Source organism: Diadema antillarum, unplaced genomic scaffold (genome assembly GCF_040938485.1).
Source record: "Diadema antillarum isolate AM-2024a unplaced genomic scaffold, OU_Dant_1.0 seq00000583_RagTag, whole genome shotgun sequence".
Classification (NCBI taxonomy): Eukaryota; Metazoa; Echinodermata; class Echinoidea; order Diadematoida; family Diadematidae; genus Diadema; species Diadema antillarum.
In genome coordinates this window covers 373260-398718 of record NW_027271517.1, presented here as the reverse complement: position 1 = coordinate 398718, position 25459 = coordinate 373260, and the positions used below count along the sequence as shown (strand labels likewise).

The 25459-nt window shown below is 37.9% G+C and overlaps 1 protein-coding gene across 1 annotated transcript in view; it reads right to left on the bottom strand.

Moving 5' to 3' along the window:
• LOC139735525 (nucleoredoxin-like) overlaps positions 1 to 20908 on the bottom strand; it is a 48112-nt gene extending 27204 nt beyond the window's left edge. Inside the window, exons 1-2 of the mRNA XM_071646284.1 lie at positions 20609 to 20908; positions 469 to 622 (exon numbers count right to left, since the gene is read on the bottom strand). Coding sequence (XP_071502385.1) covers positions 469 to 622; positions 20609 to 20908 — 454 coding nt within the window. The remainder of the gene's footprint in view (positions 1 to 468; positions 623 to 20608) is intronic.
• Positions 20909 to 25459: the final 4551 nt, after the last annotated feature.

Sequence of the window (25459 nt, the reverse complement as noted above, 5' to 3'; positions counted from 1 at the left end):
TGACCTACACACACACACACACACACACAAAATGTATTTACATGTCTTGCACATCTCTACCATACAGTCATCATATCGAAGTTGTGTAATAAGTTGCATCACAACTACCAGAAATGATGTGAAAAATAATGTATAATTCTCCCTGCAAGATTAAAGCGATGAAATCATGGTTGCCATGGTAACAAAATAGTCTCCCAGGCATACAGGCAGCACTTCTCTTGATGTATAGGTAGTCAAAAGTGGAACAAATAAATTGGAAGTAGAGCAAGAGAAAGCACAAGAAGTTTTTGAAAAGGAATGAAGAGCGTAGTGGTGTAGGCCTATCCCCGAATAATTGACCTGTTTGAAGTCTCTAAAATGATATAATTTGTAATAGACATGGACTAAAATTAATAAATGTTGTCTCCTATTTGCTGTTTCAATCCAAAAGTGATACTTTGATGCATCACAGCCATAAATGATACATACCTGCAAACGATCTTGGTTTCCATGGAAACCCTTTGGCATCTGGGTCGTCCGCGACCTCTCCACGTCCATTCTCGCAGACGACCTCTCCGGTCTGCGAATCCAGGATCACCAATGACGGGATACCGGAGACTTTGAATTTCTTCGACAGTTTGTTCTGAAAAGACACAGGAAAACACACACACACATTGTATTTGACATGGTATTATGTTCATACCACATTCACATAATCAAACTTGCACAAAAGTATAAGTACTGTAAAAGTAGCAATTTAGGTGGAATGTAGCTTGAATGTAGATTGAATGTAGCTTGAATGTAGCTGAGTCTCCTGAGAGTTGGGGGGGGGGGGGGAATAGAACATGTTCAATTTTTCACAGACTCTTTCTGATCTCCAGCCGGTCGTGAAGACATCTCTGTCACGTTTCCTTCTAGTCACGGCCAAGTCGGGGAGACCAATCTTATTTGCAAGGTCTCCAAGACATCTCTAGAGTCTGCAAAGACCAACTGGCAAACTAATGGATATATGTTGCAGAGATGTCTCGGAGACATCATAGTGATGTCTCCACAACTTCAAGATGAATATAACCCTATGGAGACGTCTATGAAGTAACTGTGGAGTCCCCTCCTTGTTGAAAGTGCAAGCCATTTTTTTTTTCTTTTTGGTCTTTCGAGTGGCACGAGTCGCAGCGACTGATCAGTCACAGCAGTCCAAGCAAAGTCTCCTCCGGTGAGATACGCCCTTTAGGCTCTTACCAGCTCATGAACGATAGTCACATTCACAGATTTCAAAAAGCCCTTGCACGGACGCCTCTGGGTTCCATCTCTCTTTCTTTGTAACTGTTCATAATAGAAATTTCATTGGTATCTCACTTGACGAACATATACATAAAACCTTACTCTATTATTACTTGGGTTTGTTGAAAGCTTTTTTACCAATAAATGCGTAGCTTATTGCTACGTATATCCACAAGATGCCGTCACGATTCTGGACAGTTTAATGGAGAGTGGCAAGTTTGACAAGTTTTATGGGAGATGGTCATCACTGTAAAGTGTTAATTAATTGATATTCAGAGTCCACAAGCTTATCTTTAGGCAGAGGACTATATACAGTGTAGTGTACCGAGGATGGTATAGCCTTGTTAATTATGCAGGTTGTCGTCCACTCACATAAAGTGCCTGTTTTATGGACTTTTCATTAAGGCTGTTGTCCACCGAATCCAATAAAGTGACAACGACATCCATAGGTGGGTTCACGGCATCTGAATACTAGGCAACTGCCATCAGTTGGTCACCATGTTAATGAGAAAAAAAAAAAATTACTGCTTAAAGGGATCATATAGTTTTGGTGGAGACCTAACTTCAGATTTCTAATATTTTTTTGGTGAATGAATGAGAAACCTCTAGTGGAATATGAAAGAGCATGTAATTCCCAGAGGAATTCAATATCTATTTGATGAAAATCTGTTTTGAAATGACTGAGATCTGATAACAGAGCGATCCTAACGAAAGGTGTACAATCGCTTTGTTTTACTTTGTTTTTTGATGTCTCAGCCATTCCAAAATCAATTTTCTTCAAATAAACTTTGAATTCCTCTTAGAATGGTATGCTCTGTACTATTTCATGAGTGGTTTCTTGGTATCTCGCAAAAAGTTAAAAGCCCAATCCTCATCTCCACCAATACTATACCCAGTGCTGCATAATGGCACTGGTCTGATGGTCCCTGACCAGTAAAATTCACTGTAGGACCAGTAACATTTTCAAGAATGGACCAGTAAAACATGGGAATACTGGGTACCTACTGGTCAGACAGACAGGCTAGACCAGTAAACAAAATAGGTTTAGTGTGCAGCCCTGCTATACGTTCCTTTTAAAGACGCAGCAAACTTTTGAAAAATGACCTGAATATTTCAGATGTTTTGTGCTTTCTAACAAAATTTCTCCCTGCTCCTGTAAGAATATCAAAGAAGACAACTGATAGAATGTGTGTTGAAAACAGGCTTATTTATTAAACAAGTTTATTGCCTACAGAACACACTTAAAACATCAATATAGTAGGCCACCTATTTGTCCAGAAAAAATCTTGTGCTAATCTTTAAAAAAGAAAAAAAAAACAAAACTAGATATATCGCTACGGCTACTGATATGCCTCCGCCATAATGCATGGTTCTCCTAATAGGTCTATAGTACAATGTCTTGACAATGTGTGATGACAGTTTCACACAATTGGCAAAATATTAAAATGACAGGTTTGACACAAATGTGCTGAATGTTCACTTTCCTAGAACTAGGTTCAATTGGATGAATGATTAAAATGTAAGAGTGCAGGTATTTGGGGAATTGATGATTTTTACTTGACTTTTGACCCTTTTATAAGTTTATGCATTGAGTAATTTTCAAGGTATTGAGAAAAAGTATAATTTCAGTATCAAATGGGAAAATAGCATTATCTAAACCTGGTCTTTGACCTTTGACCTCACAGTTCCAAAGAGAATCACTGTTAGGTTGAACATGCATAAATATGTAAGTTTCATGATGATACCTTGAGTTACTTTCGAGATGTGGAAGAAAAAGTGCAATTTAGCACTTTCACTTGACCTTTTACCTTTTGACCTTTGACCTTTAGGCAAGAAACTTCCCCAAAAATATATATTGGGTAATACATGCCATACATCAAGTTTTTAAAAAAAAACCTTCAGGCATATTGCATTTTAAGGAAAGTAGCGATATTTTGAGGAGTTGACCTCGACCTTTGACCCCCTGACCTTTGACCCATGACCCCCAACTTCCCTAGATAATCACTGCCCATCGGTAAAAGCATATATACTAAGTTCCATGAAGATACCTTGAACCATTTGCGAGATATGGAGAAAAACATGAAATTTCAATTTTTTTTTCCACAAAATAACCTGTGACCTTTGACCTTTGACCCTGTGACCCTAAAATCCACACAAAGTATTATCCCCCAAGGATATACCCTCATACCAAGTTTGATGTAAAACCACCACACGGTTCTTGAGATATCGACAAAAACAAAACGGGACGGACGGACGTACGGACGTACGTACGGACGGACGGACGGACGGACGGACGGACGGACGGACGGACGGACGGACGGACGGACGGACGGACGGACGGACGGACGACCCGAAAACATAATGCCTCCGGCCACTTCGTAGCGGAGGCATAAAAACAAATCTGTACTTGGACAGATTGTCTGCTAATACTTGCAAGCATTGTCTAACTGATACTTTGGGGCCTGGGGCCTGTATCACAAAGAATCTAAAGTCAATCTTAGAATTTAAGATTAGCTACCAATCATGGTATGCTGTGTGTGTCTTCAACGTTGCTCAACTTTCTAATGAAAATGAAGATTTTGGAGACTTTTTTCATGTAGCCATTGATAATACAAGATAAAATAAATAACAAAGAAATTATTCTGTAAATATTGATGATAATTCGAAGTGGATGGTGAAAGGCTAACAAAATTGAACAGGGAAACGAGTGGTATAGGCCTACCATAATTTTTAGTCAATCTTGAATCTGCAATAAGATCGACTTAGAATCTTTGTGAAACAGGCCCCAGACTGCACTGAAAATATTGAGTTTGGAAACCCAATAGGAGCAGGACTAACAAATATCACTACAGAGATCATTCCATTGTCTTTAATATCCTCATGTTCTAATGAAATACTTCAATCCCTCAGCAGCTACAGGGATGTTGCAGGCACTAATATGAAACTCAACAATACATTCACAACTCCTTTTCCCTTTCATGTGCTGTTTTACAACTACAGGAGGGAGTTTCATACGAACAATGGCACAGCCTGGAATCGAATGCTATCTTCCTATAAAAGATCTCTTACTGAAATTTGCCATATTTGCTCAACAGCTGATTCAAACCTTTAAGGCACCAGAAGGCCAGGAACCATGGGAGAGATAGAGTTAAACTACGGAGGGTCTCTCCTCCACCTCCTTGGTTTAAAGGGACTGTACAGTACTGGCTGAGGTGGGGATTCATGTTTTGAACATTCCTAAGTGAGATAATGAGAAACCTCTTATGAAATATAAAAGAGCATATAATTTTAAGAAGGATTCAACGTTTATTTGATGAAAATTGGTTTTCAAATGGCTCAGATATCCACAAAAAAAAAGTGATAATAATAAAAGGCGACAGGCCACACCTTTTATTAGGATCTCTTTGTTTCACCTTGTTTTTGGATATCTCAGCCATTTCAAAACCGATTTTCATCAAATAAACTTTTGATACCCCTTAGAATTGCATGCTCTTTGACATCTCATAGAGTGGTTTCTGAATATCTCGCAAAACGTTAGAAGCTAAATCATCACCTCGACCAAAACTGTACACACCCTTTAAACAGGAGACTGGGTTGATATATACAGCTTCTTTGTCTGCATGCCTTAAATTCTTCCAGTGTGCTGTACTTTCAGGGTCTATCCAAGAATCAAAATATGACTCAGAAGTTATGCCCTCATAAACAGGGCTGGAAATTATTTCTAAAACCAGAAGATGCCTAGTTTCATTACAGGAGATGGTATAAGCATGGTAATACCTCATTTATGAAGATTTACAATTTTGATGTGGTTTGCACTCAATTTTCTTTTGGAAAATTGCTCCTGGGGAGTGGAAATTGGGTAGCACTAAAATTTGTATCCCTCACAACTGGTTAAAGGGTGCTCACACACGCATAGATGACAATGCATTACAGCATTAAATCCACCAACGCTGTTAGATACGACCAATACGAAAATAAGTATGAATTTTAAATTCTATCATTCTCCAATCTTTACGATCACACTAAAACATTCATAAAAGTACAGGCTTTTGCATATGAATAATAGATGCAAAAATCATGGGCAGAACATGAGACACAGATTCTCAGCACTTTAATAGCAACTTTCACGAGCACTGATTAAATAGACTGCTTTTTCAGGCCGACCAAATTTGAACAAAATTTCACTGTAATACATCCTGTTGTGTTAGGATGGCATTGTGTGAAAATTGTTTGGGCACAAACTGTAAGTGTCAACATGTTCAGAAGTATAAAAGAGAGAGGAAAAAACAGCTTTATGTCTATCCTTTCCTTTAGTCTCAGAAATGTTTCGTCATCTTCCGACCCCCTTTGGCGAAAGGAATCTGATTTTCTCATCAGCCATTTGGCTCAAATAATAAATGTATTAACACTCTGGTCTCTATGTAGGCTGTCTATTCTTCTCCCTCCCCCCCCCCCCCCCCATGACCTTACAATGATTTGCAATCAAGAGTTACAATGTTGAAAGCTTTGCAAACAGATTCAGGAAACTGTCAGAATGAAGTAACAGGGAGAAACACTCAATAATCACAGGTTTCCTGATCGATATCACAGGAATGATGACACAGCTCATCTTGCTGTCCGCTATACAGCTGTATGTCAACATGGATATCCTGTCCTACGGCATCGTATTTGGAAACAAAACAGCCACAGTCAATGTCACTACCAACCAGCACATTTGACTGACATATGTATAATGCCTTGACATGAAGACACAAATGATTTACAAAATTAACATTACATGTTTTTGATCAGATGGCCCAGGCTCCGTGTATGTTTTATTTCCCATTTCATTAGAGAGATTGCCTTCAGCATGGGTTGGAACTCTTCACAGCCAACCGCTGATCTGCAAAATTGCATCATCGTTGGGGTGGTACAACACCTTGTATCTCAAATTTTGGTGAAAATCACTTTTTGGGTTTAGGCCTACATCTCAGCTGTCTTACCCCCAAAATGAAGCCACCACAGCATGTCAAAGAAAAGGTGACTCCATTTGCACTATAGTGCTTTGACTGCCATATTTATTCGCACTCTTGAACATCTGACATTTTTTAGATACGAGGTTTTGTCACCCCAACAGCGGCACATCATACTGGGAATCATACTCCTTGACAAAGAACAAAGAACAAATCTAAACAATATCTTCATACTTTTCTTTTGTCCTCTCTATGACTATCTGTATATTTGGGTATTACTTTCTTTTCTCTTTTGCCGCACCTACTTTATGGAATTCTCTGCCAGACCCACTGAGAAATAACATGCCAATAGACAATCTCAAACAAAAACTCAAAACTTATCTATACACAGTGTTTTCAAAAGTGTGGGGGCCCACTTCCGGGTTTCATGAGCTAACAAAGTGATGACACCTTATGTATTCCTTTGTATGGTGCACAAAAAGTGTGGGGGCCCGAGCCCCCACGGCCCCCACGGCTGCGCCGACCCTGACAGTAGCATATGATTGTTGAATTTGAACTCATTAATGTAGTTATGTCAGATGTACATTTGTATTAGCAACTCTGACCCTTTATGTACGTATAAGAAATAGTTATTTTAGAGTAATATATTGTGTTTGGTAAATTGTAATTTTTGTTGTTATATTTTGTGTGATGGTATAATATAAGAATGTGTTATTATTATTATTATTATTATTATTATTATTATCATCATCATCATCATTATCATTATTATTATCATTATGATTATTATTATTATTAGTTTTATAATCATTATTATTATTATTATTATCATTATTATCATCATAATTATCATTACCCTTTAAAACATACCCTAAAACTTTAAATGGCAATTGGAATATTCATGCTGATGTACACGTGTACCATATCAAAGCTTGAAGCTGAATAAACAGGCCATGTTTGCCTCATGAAATACACAAAGGAAGTTACACAACTGGAGCAAAAGTTGGGGCCTTTTGATGGACATGGCAGGTGTTATCAACTTCCTTTGAACTGGACAGGCTATAACCGCTGATATCAATTGGACAGCAGTGCTTAGTCCGAATTCCATGTATTTAAAAGGGGAAGTTCTGCTAAATATACATGCTAATGTTGATTGAGTGAATGCAATGATATTAGTAAAACACATCAGAGAAAACTTGAGGAAAATTGGAAAATCCATTCGAGTTCTGGTGCAGCTACTGCTGGATGAGAAGATTTCAGTGATATCACTACATAACAAAGATATAAAGAAAATATAGGGATAATTCTGCAGAATTTAATTTCTTCTAGCATAATGAGAGCAACTGAGTTACTAATGTTTGAAAACAGGGAATAACATCACCTGTATGTCAGTCACAAGTCAAAGGAATGTAGGCCTACACTTTTCATAAGAAAAGAAATTTTGTGGAATTCTCTTGTTTAAGAAATCAAACCATAAACAGGACTTTTAATTCTACCCACAAACATAGCCCTAACCCTAATCCCAATCCTCACTTCAAACTAAATCTAAAACCCTATCACAACCCTGACCCCAACCCTAAGTCCTTCGAGAAAATAAGACTGAAGCACTTGTCGCAGGAGCAAATGTCATGTCACAACTTGCACCAGATACCCAGAAAGTTCATCCCGTGTTTTGGCTTATTCAAATTACTGAACGTGGGTGGGAAAGATGGACAGATGCACAAACAAAAAACAAAATAACCCCAGCAGCTTTTACCATGGAAGCACACAATAGAACTTTTAAAAAAACCACAATTTTATTTAAGATTTTTTTTAAAAATCTTTACACTTCTGTGAGAGTGACATCAAAAATTCCCAAGCATCTTCTTCTGTTTTTCACGCATTACAGATCTTCCCAAAAATTCACTCTGCAAAAATACTCTTAAATATTCTGAGAAGTGAATATCCCATTTGTAGAGCAATAAGGAAGTAAAGGAATCTGCCTTGCAATACCATGTCACAATTTGTTTAGAGACTACGTAAAAAGCCTTCATTCAATTTCAAGAGGTCCTTCACTTGAAGAGCCTCCTTCCTGGGTTGGACTAATCTTTGTTAAAGGGCCTTTCATCATATACATGTAATAACTGCCAACAGTGCAAGCAAAGGGTCATCACGCAAGATTAACCCATTGAGGACAGGCTAATTTTGCTACAACACGCATTTCTCACAAACCCCTGCCCGAGTATGCTCGGGACTTGTCCTCGATAGGTTAAGTCAAGTTTACCAGCAAGAGGCAAGTCCATCCAGAGGGCCATTTGAGACCTGTTTCAGGGCAAATTTACCCTAGATTTTGTATTTTTTAGCACTTTTATCCACTGTGCAGTGAATTCTGATGTTGTGTTTGCATCATGATTGTAATACAAGCGATAGACCCCCTTCATTTATTTGTATATACAATGTATAGACCACTTTGTTATGTTTGTACAGTACGCATGTTTTTATGCATAATTCTAAGGGATGCATATTTTTCATCAAAAAAACGAAAACAAAAACAAAGTTGTGTAGCATTTTTCATCATACATTTTCATATTAATCATTGCCCTACTGTGACATCATCAATAGATGCAGTCTCACTAGGTACACATTTGTAAGGATGACCGCACACATATCTAGGCCAAATGTTAAAAATTCATTACTTCTGAACCTACTACCTGATTTTCCTGAAACTTCATGAAGTTTATACTAATATTTCTAACGTATTCACTTATCTGGAGGTAAATCCCTTTTAATAAATTAACTTATAAATGTCTTAGAACTGAATACCACTATACCAGCATTTGAAGCAAAAACAGTTATCGTAATTAGCAGGGCTCCATTTACAGAAGCTCATGGATACATTGCGTACTGACGGCCGACGGACAAAATAATCTAACCATCCCACTGGTCACAGCATGGACCTAGTATACACGGACATTCATCCATATCATGCACCTGCACATCTCAAAAGGGAAACAAAGACATTTTTAACATGCTTCACTGCTTTGATCCCTTGATCGTCACAGCCAGCAAGCCGGGAGAAGAACGGCGCAGAAGAAAATAACTCACAAAAATCAAGTAAAGTGAATGTGCTGTTGTGGTGTATGTTATGAAATCATGCCTCAAACAATTTCACTTGGGAGAAGCAGGCAGTTTTTTAAAGAAAGCTAACATTTTGGCAGAATGATTGTCATTTGTGATCTCAATATTTCACTTTTCCACAGCTTATTCCAGAGCAGGTAATGGTAGGTAATGGTAGAGAACAGGTATATCTTGCCATTAGGCAAGGTCTTATGCGTGTGCGAAAATGTGCGAATCAGCAATTACCCATCTTTTGACACAAAATTTGTCATGTTCTCAGGTTTTGCTGCTCCTCATCCTACGTATTTATTCAAAGACATTTCCGTCTGAAAAAGGCACATCAGCGAAACAAGACTGAAATGAGGGAAACGATACATGATCACACAATCGTTACTGTCCAGACACCTGAATGTACTCATTAAGATGCACATAATCAGGTGGCGGTGGTGATGATGGGATCAAAGAAAGACATCCGTTCATCGTCTATGTGTAGTAGGTCCATGGTCACAGTGACTGACCTATTAACTCTTTATGTGCCATGGTGGAAACACCCTGTGTGCCACGTTATTCTGAGACATGAAGGCAGTCATGCTTTGAGAAAGAATTCTGTTTTTCCAATCTGTATAACTTCTGCAAATTTCTGTTAAGCTGGACATAATAGTGAGCAAAGTTAAAGAGGAATGCCAAACGTTGCTTCCATATACAATGTATAACAATTCTATTTTCAATTTTTCTTTTGAATAACCAATTGCTACATTACTGTAAAGGCATGACTTTTGCACATAAAATACTGACAGAAACTTAGAATGTCCATGCAAATCTAGTTGGGAACACCGCTTGATAGTCAATCACCACATAGAATGCAAGCCGTATGAGAGAAGAACAAAAGCGCAAGAAACGCTTTGATTGTACCGCGGGATTAGCGATTTATCGATCGGTTTTGGTGGCTTTGTTTGTTGAGTAGAATATGCGAAGTTGGCATGCCGTCGACTGAGTCGGACGTGCGAACATGGCACATAAAGAGTTAATGATTCAATAAGAGTGGATTCACAATTTTTCCAGGCTCAAGAGACATACTTTTGTAATCACACTCGCAGATCCAAAAAGCAATCATGCTGACACACTTGGCTTTTAGCTCACTCCACTTGCAGATTATCACATCACTTTTCATCGCAAGGGCCTGTGAATAAGGCTAACTAGTGTAGGAAATGAAGAATGGATAACAGCAGCAAGAAAGGCTTTGGAACGTAACAATAGACTCCACTCCCCCCCCCCCCCCCCCCCCTCTCTCTCTCTTTCTCTTGTCTTCCTTTATACTTCTATTAATTGACCTACATCCATTACACATACTGTGTATAGTGTACATTTATGCATACATACCCAAATACAGCTGTACACACAATTTTTTTAATTTCTTTTACTTATAGCGAATGAGCTAGCTGTTGAATTTTTGTCGTCTGCTTTTCTGCAGTGGAGGTGCACGTTATGACGCATGCACGAAATGGCTCGCAAAGACATTGTTGCCATACTGGCCTTTATTTTCGCTCTTGAGCTTACCCGCAATGCCTTTTACACTAAAAACATCACCCCAAAGTTTCCCGAGGGCATCCAGGAGTTTACTAGGGACAGTAGAAGGTAAAATTTCTGAAAAGTCATCTCACATTTTACACACAATTTCACCTGCCAGACATTTCATACAACATCATCAGGCAAGTGAAATTTTGTCAGTGTGAAAGGGGTATTTTACTGCAAGTATCTGAGCTGAGCAGGAAGCTTTCCCTAGCCCAGATAATGAGAAAGTAGCACTATCATTTCCTTCACAGTACTTGTGTGCAACCACAAGTTCATTAGGCTATAACAAACCAGATTACATTATCACGGTGAGGCAGCATGAGACTGGTCTGGAAAAGGGCAAACATAAACACTGCTATCTCGCTGACATAGATAGGCGAGTGTGAACGCACTTTGAACGCTTGCATCACATGCACAGAGATTACACACACACTGACTGTTCAATTACAGTCAATAACGTACTAATTTGTTTACACTGTAAGCAGCATCTTTTATTGCATTACATACAAGAGACAGGATACTGTATCTGAAGAATGTAAAACCTTAAGATGCAGGAGTTACATTTTATTTAAGATAGTTATTACCCAAAGGGTGAGGTTTTGTATGATTAAAAGTTGGCTAATGAGCCAGAGATCAATCGAGCCTTTAGCTACACATACTGTTTCCTGTCAGGAACTTTTTTGCCAAGGTTGTCCACAAGCGTGTGAATAAAGGTACCATCTAACAATGTGTCTAGTTTAAAAAACAATATAAGCTGGGCAATTCCGTGGTTAGTAACATTACATTTAAGCAAATTTACCTATAATTTACTTTTAGTAATCACCACCTATTCATTTCAAGTCTCAGTCATGTTACAACATGTTCATCCTTCCCCAGTATTATGATATAGAAAAGAATGAATACAATTACACAAATATTAGAGTTGCCATGATAACTTGAAAGATTGGTTAGTAATGTTACCAAAAAATGTTGAGAAAAAAAATCAATGTCTTAGGACAAAGAAATTTGCTAAAATGTAACAAAGTGCCACATCAATTCTATTCATTGCATCACGACAAATGTTCCAGCAAATATCTTAAGCAGTTTGACTTTGAACAATGATTTTCTTTTTTTTAATAGCTAGACAGCAAAAGAATAGTAGTGTTACAGTTAAATTTGTCCACAGTAACTCCAAAGGTCATTTCACCCCTTTGTAACTGATTTCACATGACCTCTGGAATACTGAAATGTATAATTCATCTTTCTTCCTTTTAGCAAAACTTGTATGAAAAAAAAAAATATTTAATGAGTGATTAGCATTATTTAATTGTTTTCAGTTCAACATAGTACATTTTAAATGATGGTTTTGATATAATCTCGCAAAAAAAAAACACACCAAAAAACCTTGAAAATACATTCTACTAAATTTGAAAGACTACAAATGCATTAATGATTTCTGAAGATCAATGACATTTAGGTGATACCTAAAATCAAAGAATAACATAAAGAGGTAGATTGCCCAGCCGCATAGTCCCAATGCTAACCTATTCTCTGACAGCATGATAAAATTTGTTTAAAGGTTTTCTTGATAATGGCAGCACAATTCTCTGAATGTTTTATAATACCTGTAGAGTTTTTTTTTTCTTACAAGTGTATTTGAACTGAAAATCACATTGCTTTTAGCCAGCAAAATTATCATTTTATTCAAATAACATGACTGTTAGTTTTGAGAATTACGTTGTCACTGACATGGAATTTATGAACAAACATCATCATGCTGAAAAATTGTGAACTGTTATTAGTGTTAACTGAATAAATGATCATAACCCCAGCTACTGGAAGTATTGAGAATGATAAACCTTGTTACACAGTTTTTTTGGGTTTTTTGTTTTGTTTTGTTTTTTTTTTTCGGGGGGGGGGGGGGGGGGGGGTGTCACCTTTTGAAGAATTTCAATAGCATTAAAGTGATTTTTCAACCATGAGATTTTCCTAGCTTCAGATTTCCACAGACTCCAGTAGTACGAGTGCATCACACCATACAGCTCACATCCCGATGGAATCCCATTTTCCCCATTTCATTTTCACTCATTTTCTAAACCGGCATTAAGAAGATTGTTGAATGGTGCCTTTAACTTCAGGAGACACGCTGCTGGAGACAGTGGAAATGCCTGTCCACCACGCCTCTTTAATGAAGAGATAATTCGGAGCAGTACAGCCACACAGACACATGTATCCATGGTCATTGCTGCCATCCATAACCAGACTATAATGCCCCATAGTCAAGTTGGCATCTCTGCCTCCGAATGCCCAGACTGGCAGCCATGTTCTCTCCTCTCTTCTTTCTCTTCCTCTCTTCTCTCTCTCTCTCTCTCTCTCTCTCTCCAACTCCTCCTCCCAAACCCCTCCCCCCCCCTTTATTTTCTGTTTCATCTCTGGCATTACCTCATCAATGAGGTGGGTTGGGCAGATGTATATTATTATCACCACCGGCACACAGAGGTCAAATGCATTTGTCATTCTCTGGCGGCCCCTAGTCACCTCAACTCCTCCTTTTCCACTATAAAGATAATGGTCCCTGCGGATGTCTAGCTCTGCTTGTAACATCTTTCCCAGCATTAGTCTAGATTTTTATACTCATGTTGTAAGTTTCCCCTAGCATCCTGCTGTCCTGGGCATCTTCATGCAGTTGAGTCTAGATTTGGGAACAACCATGACAAGAATCTGGTCTTTTGTAGTTTCCATGTTTCATTTATAGTTATTATTTGTTATGTATTGCATGTTCATGTACTCGTTCCCTGTCCTTAGTTTGTTACTGTACAAATGATATGTTTTTAAATGAAACAGAATAAAGTTCAAGTTCAAATTTCTACTTCTTCTTTTTCTTTTTCTTTTTTTGTCATTGTATGACTTGCACCTAACACCATCCCTGGCAATAGTATGTCTGAAGTGGCAAGACTACAAACAGTGGAAGCATCCACCCCCTATATCCACTCATCTTGTTTTAGTCATTGTTTTCTTATTATGGACTTTGAATCTGCAACAGTTTTCGTACGAAAAACTGCCACCTATTCAAAATCAATAATAATGTAATGCCCACATACTGGGTTTCATGTGGAGTGATTTTCAAGGGCCAATACCAGCCATCGCTTAACCCGTTGAGGATGGGCTGATCTTGCTACAACACACATTTCCCATAGATCCTTGCCCAAGTATACTCGGGACTTGTCCTCAACGGGTTTTATTTATTATTTACATCGAGGCAATTTTGCTGTGGTACCTCTTGATACCGGTACATGTCATTATTCTATTAATGACTACCTCTTTAGGAGCCTCAAAAAGAATTTTGCAATACACACTGCATACTAATCTTTACCCTTAGGGGTATTCTACACACACACACCCACACACACACACACACACACACAAGTAGCAATTTACCTGTTTACCCTAGGGCCACCATGTACTTTCTGACTGATTCTGCTTTCCCTACATGATTACAAGGGATCCTTCCTGACAAATCTGGTCAGAATACATTTCAAAGAATATGGCAGGATGACTTTTTTATCAGTGTGAAATTGTGATGAAATCTCTTACCTTTTCCCAAAAGGTATCTTGGGACATTACTATCAGCTGTCAGTGTTTTGGATGCTATGGTCCCTCTTCGGTAGGAAACCAGGCCAAGACTACCATGGTCACAAACTGTCATGAACTAATTAATATATATTCTTCACACAATACTGGTATTGTTATTTTACATGTATTCATAAATTTGTAACAAATATAACAGTTGGTAAGTCTTACACCACGATAATACTACTTTGAACTACAAAGATGACAATGTATGTATTAAAAAAACAAATTGATCTACATATTGTATGTATATGATATGCATAATGTTTGTTTGCTTTATCACATTGTCATGTTATATTTGTCATATTGTTGTCAATTTTTATGTATGCATGTTTTAGTAAGTAAAATTGAATGAATGAATGGATGGATGAATGAATTAATATTTAATTAATTAATGGATTAATTAATTAATTTATTAATCAGTTAATGAACATACTCCATTTTTAATGAACTTTTTGCTGTACAACTCTCTCTCTCTCCCTCTCTCTCTCTCTCTCTCTCTCTCGCTCTCCCTGGCACAATCACCAGAAATTTGACTGTCATTTTATATCCTGGTATTCCTTCTCATGAATGGCTATAAATAATAACCTAAATATTTCAATTAAATATATATAGTAAGAGGTGTTACTAAAAAAATAATTCTTCATTAGTTGACACCAGCAACAGATTCTCATAAAGTTGAGGTGTCTCACAATTATGAAAAACTGTTGGTGATCTTGTTTCTAAACTCTCTTGCATGACCATTGGGAACATGATTGCACATCCCTGGTTCCTTCTTGAGTACGGCTATACTGTATACGCCAAATATTTTGAGAGGTTTTTATTTTCGCGAATTTCGCGAGTCAGGTGCTATTCGCGAAATTAAAGACACGCGAAAATGTAGACTCTGATCCCTATGTGAATGTGACATACGCGTGTGCACTTCTCTGTTCAGTACAAGGCTCCACGGTCGCAAATCTAACCACTCGCGACATCCGCGACATCGTCGGGAATTCCTTATTCGCGAAAATTTAGAATCGCGAAATATATGGCGTATACAGTAATAACTTTGACATTCAATTATTAAACATGTACAAATTGATTACTAAAAGATATGATAATAAAGAAAAAAACTTTTCTTCATCAATTGACCCCACTATTAAAGACATTCTAATGACACAGAGGTGTTTCATCCTCAAAAAGAACTTGTTGCTCAAAAAGAACTTGTTGCTGATCTAAACCTGCTTTAGTATGGAGTGCTGAGACACTGAAATGAGCCTCAATGTAAATGCCCTTCCTCACAACAGCTTTGCCACAAAGTCCATTGGACAAGCAACTCTTAATACTCTATACAGGCAAGCGTATGTACTGATTTGCGCACACTGACAGCAGTGATTTTAAGATCTGTACATGGGTGTTAGCCCTGCCTCAATCTTTTCAGACTGCAAATATGCACAATTGACCAACACTCCAACAGAAAACATTATCGACTGTGATTGGCATATCGTAATTTGTGCTTGGCACTTCCAGATTTTAACAAACTAGGGAAAAAAATAATTCCACTAGCATAAAGCTTGTTTAGAACTAAACACATTTTACAAATGAGTTCTTGGCCAATCTGAAAGGGCCCTACCAATATACACAAGTCCCGCAAGTTGTGACACAAATGCAGCTGGTAAGCATACAGCAGTAACAACACTTGTCAATAGCAATCTTACAGTCAGTTATCACCAGGTTATCACAATACAAGCAGGAGTCACATTACATTGTGTATTATCTTTTGACATGGGAAAGCATGCCCTTGCAAATGTTGCCCCTGAGGACTGACATAAGAAAATTTAATGTTAATCACCTCCATGCCAATGTTTCTAGACATGACATTCCCAGCAGGGAGCAGCCTACAATCGTACCCTGCAAAGCAATGCAGAGAGGCACACACACATCTGTCAGGAGTAATGATATATTGCCTCGCAAGCAATGACAAGTGATATCAAGGCCATATATGGTAACAAGGGATATGTGTGTGTGTGTGTGTGTGTGTGTGTTTGCATTTGTGAGTGCGTATACATACGTTTGTGTAAAATTGTGTCAGTTCATCTCTGTGTACTTTGCTGCAAACTGAACAGTATTTGTACAATTTTGATAAAATGACAAGTCCATGCCATGTCTAAATTTGCTTTAATACAGTTTGTAAATACAGCAAAGTCAGATGAGTGAAATGATTGACATTTCATCAGATTTTTATGAAATCTCTGCAATTCTGTTTGTCTGGTTTTATCATGTGGCTAATGAATGTGGAAAGATTGACAAATTCAGAATTGTTAGATTGAAGAAAAAAAATAAGGAGAAAACACAAGTCTGTGATGAGGTCATCAGGGTTGCAGTTCATTTTAAAAAAAAAATTAAAAAAAGTTGCTATAAATAGAAAATCTTGCTGCAATGGCAAATGTCATGGTGAGAATCCTGCATCCTGACTGGCTGTTGCTAAAAGAGGTTGCTAAATCCAGAAAAAAAAAATGCTACCTTATCACCTTTTTATATTAAATGGGACATTTATAGTCATCAACAGGCTGTCAATAGGTAATCTGAAAAATGGCCTGAAGAAATTCAACAAAAAACTGTAAAGCCCATAACATACAGTGTAATCATTGCAAATACAGTCAATCACTGTGTCAATCCACAGTTCTGTTGTTGGGTGCTGTATCTGTAGGCCCTATCTGTTTACTGAAATATGTACCTGTACTATTCATTGTTGGTGTTGACGAAAAAGCACAAGATTAGCTCTTTCATTTTAGCCTGATATTGAACAAACTATATCATTATTTTTGCAGCAGAATTAAAAAAAAAACACAAAAAATAAAAAATTCAGAATTGCTGAATCTATAACTGATCATTAGACTAGTGACACATTTTAGAAGAGTAAAGATACAGTACATGCTATTGACATTTCTAACTCAAATTGAAAACTTTTTATTCTTATTTTGTGCAGATTCAAGGAAGTTCCATTCAATCTTTCTCTAACATACAGTACCTGCCAACCCTGAGACTTAATAAATCTGAACAAACAAAGAAAAATTATTCAAAAATCTGAACTTCTATTAATTCTTTATACTTTACTATTACAGATATTTCCAAATAATCAGAACACACTGAAATTAATGCATTTTCTTTCAGTGAAAAATCTGAATATTCAGATTAAAACTGAACAGTTGGCAGGTATGCTCTAATATAGGATATATCATATACAATTGTACACTTGTAGTATCAAATCAGAGTTGCCAGAGGACAAGACAATAATTTATGCAGCAAACTTACATCGGGACACAATGGATTAAAAGTCCTCTTAAATGGTTTAATTTCATAAACAAGAATGTGAAAAAGCCAGGAATATGATAATACATGTACTTGTACATACATCTATTTGCATTCAACTGTACATGACATCATAGAGTTTAAGTTTGATTTCTGGCAATCATACTGTCAACAAAAGAAAAAAAAAAATCAGACAGTCTATACGTGAATTGTATTCATAATGACATCCTCTATACAAAATGGCTGTTATCAGCAGTGTTGCTAATACCCACTAGAACTTTAATCATTTCCAAAACCTTGAAACATAATGGCCATTAAGGTTTGCAATGTAAACAACATTACATCTGATAGGGATGGCATTTGAAGGTATCCATGGTGGTAAACTAAATAGATCCAGGACGTGCACATGCCTATTTTGTCTCTACATTGGGGGGGGGGGGGGGGGGAGGTTTCCCATCCTATCTCTTAGCAACCAAGTAAGTGGCAAACAATTTTCAAGCAGAACGCACACATTCCTCCTCTCATAACCTCTTCCTCATGTTGCTCCACATTTCATGTCAATCATTTTTCATCAGATGTTGATACTGGTTGCTAGGGAGGACGAAAGTTTATAGTTGCTGGAGCCACTCCAACGCTTCATCATTAAGGCTCGATTACATTTCCACACTCACACCTGTGTCCTCTCTAGATGATGTAAAGAACTGAGGTTTAATAAAGGAACAAGGGACTATCATCAATTAGATATAAATCAGGAACTTCAATCTAATTCCTGTTATTTCTTCTTGAGTAAGGCAGTGCCCAGTGATTGTGATCTTCATTCATATCAAACGCTCATACATGTAAAGAAAAACTAAAGAAGTCACAATGTGTCTACAAAATACAGGTTGAAAAAATTGACTTTTGTTTTTCCTCACCGTTTTTTGTTTTTGTTTTGTTTTTGTTTTTTTTTGGGGGGGGGCCGTGTCAATGTCTGTGACACAGTTACATTGTATATGGTACTACTGGCATGCTCCTTTTATACTGCTGAAAATGCATTTCATGCAAACAAAATACTGTATACGCCACATATTTTGCGAGGTTTCTATTTTCACGATTTTCGCGAGTCAGGTGCTATTAACAAACAGGACATGCAAAAACAATGACTCTGATCCCAATATGAACGTGACGCACATGTACTCATTTCTCTGTTTCGTACAGTACTCCACGATCGTGAAATCGTTGGGAAGTCCCGATTCGCAAAAATTTAGATTGCTATATATATCGTGTATACAGAAATAGATAAATATAATACAGCGTTACCACTATCAGCTTTTGACATTCAGCTGTGGTAGTTAAATGGTCATTTCTAATGTCTTTGATAACAATAAAATGTAACTTGTAACATGTAAAAAAAATCACTATTACTGGCCAGTTTAAACGATTTATCAATTATAGTTGTATCCAGAAAAAAACTGACATCAGTTTGAAGTTTAGATCAGAGAAAGTCTTCTAAAAATATGACCAGAAAATAAACAAAGCAAGACAAAACTAAGTGAATTCAACTACCATGCATTTGAGTGGGATAATTCAACTTCTCCCACTTAATCATAATAGTATGTGCCACACATGTTTTATGCTCCTTCTTGTATATTTTGATGAATTTTCTTATCTTGACCACAGGATTGACCTTACATCACTTATCACAAGCCAGCAAATTCTATTGTCACAACACACACATATCACGTTATGTTACATACTGGCACTGTTGTTCACACCAGGAAAGTGACTTAGTCACCTCCAAAAATTCATATAAAATCCCAAATTTCACCATCAAATATGCAGAATCGGCACAACTTTTCCAAAGCGCGTGCGAATGTAAGTCCCGAGTAAAGAATCAGGGTCGCCGAAAAAGTGCTAAAAATTGAGAAATACACCCTTCTGTTGCAAGATCTTTTGCTTATCGCAATCTCAGTGTGTGATGGTATCCTAAAAAACATAAAAGAAAGACAAAGTTTTTGTAAGTGCCGATGCATTGACCTTATGTACAGGGGTTGATCGTTGAATGCAAGTGCCGACTCGCCAGAATTCGGACACCAACGGGCGCCACAACGTCCCCAATGTAACCTTGTGCCAAGAAGGTATGGCGCGGTGCATTTTCAGTGGCCTTGTTGTATAAAGTACAGACATTGAATGCGGATAGCGCGCATCCGTATTCTGAAGAGGCCGGACGGATTCTGGGGGATTATCAAGGTGATAATTATAAATATTTGGGGATTTTGTGAAATTTTATGATGTATTTAACAATTTAATAAACATTGAGAAAAGTATATTGAACATACATAGTTATGTAATTTTGTATGTATTTGAGTGATTACTAAATAATGAATATTGCAGAAAAGCTCTAGTGGCTGAAATTGGTGGTTTTACTCTATCAGTATCAACTAGTATATAGTGTATACAATCTGCTTGATGTTGTTTCAATACAGAGCAATATCCTTTAGGTAGAGTACTTTAAACGTTAGTTTTCATGCTTTTGGGCATTGAATTTATTTCCCCGCTTCTAGGTACATCTTTACTTCCTTGCCCTGCCGCTCTTCTCCATCTTGCCTTATGCTTTGAATCTCATTTCCTGCTGTGCAATACTCATGTATTTTATTCTCAGTGTTAATTAATTTTATTTGTGAGTCTGATGTCAAGAAACCATATCTGCCTTGTTATAGAGCTGCGGAATTGTAAATTTAATTTCATATTTGCAGAATAAACCGTATTGAATTCAATTGACTAACTTTAGATTGACTTCTCGATCTCTCAGTCTTCAGAATACTATTAAAATAAATGATAAATCTTACCTTCTCTGTACGAAGATCATATGGCAGGGCTAGCCAAGGCATATCACTGTAGTACTCATCAAAGCTGGAATTATCTTTATCGGAGCTGATGAATACAATTTCAAGATCCGCACCTCTCTGGCTACTCTTGAATTTCTTGTAGAATTCTACGAGCTTTGGGGTGAAAGCTTGGCAAGGCGGGCACCAGTGGGCAGAGAAGTAGAGGCCCACGTACTTGCCATCCCCGCTGATACTCGAGGTGCAAACATCATCATCTTCCTTTCCCTTCAACCTGTCTCCAAGGAGCTCTACAAGAGCCATTTTCGAGGGATGGAGAAGCTAGAACAAGGTGATGACTAGGAAATGGCGCAAGTGGACAGAACCAGTGTATGTTGGGTTAGGGACAAACCCGAGTTCCGCCAGGCGTTCTCCTCGGCGCTCCTCCTCTGTAGGACGACTTTTCACTTGACAAGACAGTTAATACAATACTGAGTATTCACGCACGTACTACAGACTTGCATTTAGCAAAGGGCCGATGATTGAGAGCGCGCCATGCACAACGTACGCTATGAATGTCTTCGATACACAGTAAGTGGCTTCATACACCGCACAGCGAAACAGAGATGGTGGTGGTGTATGTTCTCTCATTTGACGCTGTGATATCGGAGCGCCGTTGGCAAGTGTAACAATTTTCGCGCACGCACACGAACGCACTAAGGCTGGGTTCACATACGGTATACGGCATACGTATTCGCTATTCGTTATTCGTTATTCGCTATACGCTATACGGGCATGGCGGGTCACATATTAGCGAAGGTAAAACGCGTGTACTGAAGTTAATTTTTGTTTTAAAAAAAAAGAAAAGAAGAGAAAACAATTTTTTTCAACATAACTTATTAATATTCGAAAATAAACTTGTTTAGGACTAGCTTAAAGCAGAGAAATCACATCTGCAAATTATTGAACTTCTAATTACAACTTTTAATGATTTTTTAATGGGGGTTATCAGTTCAGTCGATCGAGATGGGGTTATTTGAGCCATATGATTTTACACACTAAAAACTGTACTCATATGTGAGAATGTTGGCATGTTTGACATAGACACTCCATGGTGTACTATGATTAGTATGCCAAATGACGGCACAGAACATCGCGCGCTGCTTCGTGCCGTCACTCTGTGAATATGACTGTAACAATTTCTAACAAAACAATTGTGACATCACAAAGCATTTTGTCCTCGATCGCGCATGACCATCGTACTGTCAGCGTAACAATATTTCTAACAAAACAATCGTGACGTCACAAAACGATGTTGCCATTGCGCACCGCATCCTTCGTACCGTCACTTGCACTCTGTGAAATGTAACAATTTCTAACAAGACAATTGTGACATCACAAAGCAATTCTGACATCGCGCACTGTTTCGTAGTCATTGTAAAATGTAACATCTAGCAAAACAATTGTGACAGCACAAAAAACAATTTTGCCATCGCGCACTGCTTCTTACCGTCACTTGCACTCTTTGAAATGTAACAATTTCTAACAGAACAATTGTGACATCACAAAGCAATTCTGACATCGCGCACTGTTTCGTACCGTCACTGTGAAATGTAACATTTAACAAAAACAATTGTGACATCACAAAACAATTTTACCATCGCGCACTGCTTCGTACCGTCACTTGCACTCTGTGAAATGTAACAATTTCCAACCAAACAACTGACATCACAAAGCAATTCTGACATCGTGCGCTGCTTCGTGCCGTCAGTTTGGAACCCTCCACAACATTGTATCAACCACACGACTTCTCTCCACACAGTTTCCCTTCTTTTGTTTAATCTGAAATACAGTTGTATAAGACAAATTTAACTCTGCCTTATTTCGAGTTTCCGGTTAAAACTGTAAGGCCTGGATAGGTGTCTCAAAAGTATTTTTCACTTCGGAGTTGCGCCCCTCAGTCACTTGATAGTAGTATTTGGGAAATTTGGAGTCACCCCTGCCGATAGTTTTAGCCAGAAACTCTCAAGGCAAAGAACGTTATTGTATACTATATTTTGGATCAAAAATTTAGACAAAGGAAGGGGAAATATGAGGCGAGAATTAAGTCGGTGGCTGATGCGATGTAACAGTGAAGGGATCTTACAGTGATCGAGCGAAGCATGCAGTTAAAATGTCGGATGTGATGTCACAATTGCTTTGTTACTTTAAAAAAAAAAGAGTTTCCTTCATTATTCATGCCACCAAAAACTTAAAGGGACTGTACAGTACTGGTTGAGGTGAGGATTCAGCTTGTAACGTTTTGCGAGACATTTAGAAACCACTACATGAAAGAGTTAAAGAGCATACAATTCTAAGGGGAATCAAAAGTTTATTTGCTGAAAATCGGTTTTGAACTGACTGAGATATCTAAAAACAAGGTAAACCAAAGAGACCCTAGTAAAAGTCGTGGCCTGTCAATTTTATTAGGATGGCTTTTTTGGTTATATCAACCATTTGAAGGCCAATTTTCATCCAATAAATGTTGAATCCTTCTTGAAGTTACATGCTCTTTCATATGTCATAAGAGGCTTCTCATTATCTCACCAAAATTCAGGTTATAAACCTGATTCCTCACCTCAACCAGTACTGTACAGTCAGTAAAGTTAAGTTATTTTAGTGGTCCCTACCAGGCCACTAATTAAAAACATGTTAATGTCTAATGAGCCTTTCGTATAATGCTACATAGGTAAACACAAAGATACAAGAAGAAGAAGGTTAGTATGCATTTTGCAGTTTACCTGAGCCCTGTATAGATAACCCCATAAATTCCAGGGCTATCCGCAGCAAAGATGTGGTGAGTGCAGAATTTTAATAGGGTAGCTAAGCATTGGCGAATCCAGAGGGGGGCGCACCGGGCGCGCACCCCCTCTTTATTTGTTGTTAAACAAAGAAGTAAAAAGAAAAAAAATTGAGACGGAAGCCGGAAGTAGCACCAGAAATATTGTTTGCCCCCCCCCCCCCCCCCCCCTTTTACAGAATTCCTGGATCCGCCCCTGCTAACAATGGCTAAGTGCAACGAAGTGCAGCCGGAGCAGCAGAACGTTTTTAGTGTGGGAGTCATGGGTCAATGGTCTCCCCCCCCCCCCCCTAGCTTAAAAAAATCTCTGATAGACGGAACCTTCCAAAAGTCATGGCTTTTGTTAGATTTTTTTTCTTTCATTTTTACATTTTCTTTGCAACCAAAAGTGTGAATATGCGGCTGCAGTCCCCCCCCCCCCCGACCCACCCAGTTCTGGGTCTCCCGTGTAATATATTAGTGAAGTGAAAGTGAAGTGAGTAACGAATTGAAGTGTAATGAAGTCTATTGTAACAAAGTGAAGTGTGATGAAGTCAAGTGTAACAAAATCAAGTGCAATAAACTCAAGTGTAACGAAGTCAGGTGTGATGAAGTCAGCGTAACCAAGGAGTTCTACCTCCTTGGTGTAACGAAGTCAAGTGCAATCAGAAAGTGTATTATGATGTTTTGCTGTCGCAAAGAGGAACACTATGCAATTCAGTTGTAGATGCTTCTTGCACACACATAATGTTGACAGAGCAATCAAAATGTATTAACTTGCTTGGTTTTGCGATGAATGAGCATTAATTAGCTAGAGTAATCACTATATCAACATTATGCCAATACATATGATTAACAATGTATCAAAAGACTCTTGTAACTTCATCAGCCTTACGGGCTTCCGTCTGTAAAGATTTCCAGGATAACAAAATGAGTGGGCCTTCAGGAAATGAGTGATGTTCATGATTCGAAGGTTCGTTAATCCGAAAATTTAAACAAGGTTCGTTATTAAGAAGGTGCATTATTCCGAAACACACACATTCCCTTCACCTAGAGGTTTGTTAATGCGAAAATGAAGAAGGGCTCGTTAATCCGAACATTACATTTCCGGCGTTATTCGAAGGTTCGTTTAAATCCGAAAATGAAATAAAGTTCGTTATACCGAAAACTGTATAATATACAGTCCCTGACAAAAAGTACACTGTTTCCAATTCTGAACCTCCTTGTCATAAAAAAACACCCTCGTTACGGACCTGTGTACGATTGATGATTAGTCAATGTTTATAATCAAAGAGTTTCAAAAAGAAGAAAAAAATATGTCAGAAGAGCCTTTGGTAGTGTTTGTTTGGTTGCATTGTTAAAATCCTCTTAATGGTTATAGACCTAACATTCACAATAATTGACTCTTAATTACATTGTCAAAAGTATTGCAGATGATGAGAGATCACGTTTCTCTTTCAAATTAAGAATTATGTTGTATACTTAATATCTATCTGGTCATTGGGGCATATAGTTAACCAAAGCCCAGATATAAATGCGGGTTGAGTGTTGTAACTGACATATTTTAAGGGCGATAATTATTTGGAATTCCCTGCTTTCTGAAAGGGGTTAGTCCAGTGATCTTTCATTATGGAAGAAAAGTGAAAACATGTTGAATGTTCTATTTCTTTTAGGCCTATATTGTTGTCCATTATGACGTCAAGTGTGATAGTTTTCTAATCCGGCGACGGCGGCACCGAAACTTTACAAATTCATAACTTTTGAATCGATTTTCTTCAAACTTTTACCGAGGTATTTTACTAATATTGCTGTTTTCACTCAATCCACATTTATATTCGGGCTTTGGCTTCCTTGAATGAATATTCAACGATATATATCTAATCTCCCTCAAGTATTATGTTATATGAAGTGAAATTGAAATGTGTCACCTGATGATGACAAGATGATCTAATCACTGTATACAGCAAAATGTTAATTCGATGGGTTATACTGTGCGAACGGCGAATCGGGAAGAGGTTGCTGATTGCTCCGCTTCTGCAAGTTCTGGCATTGTGTGA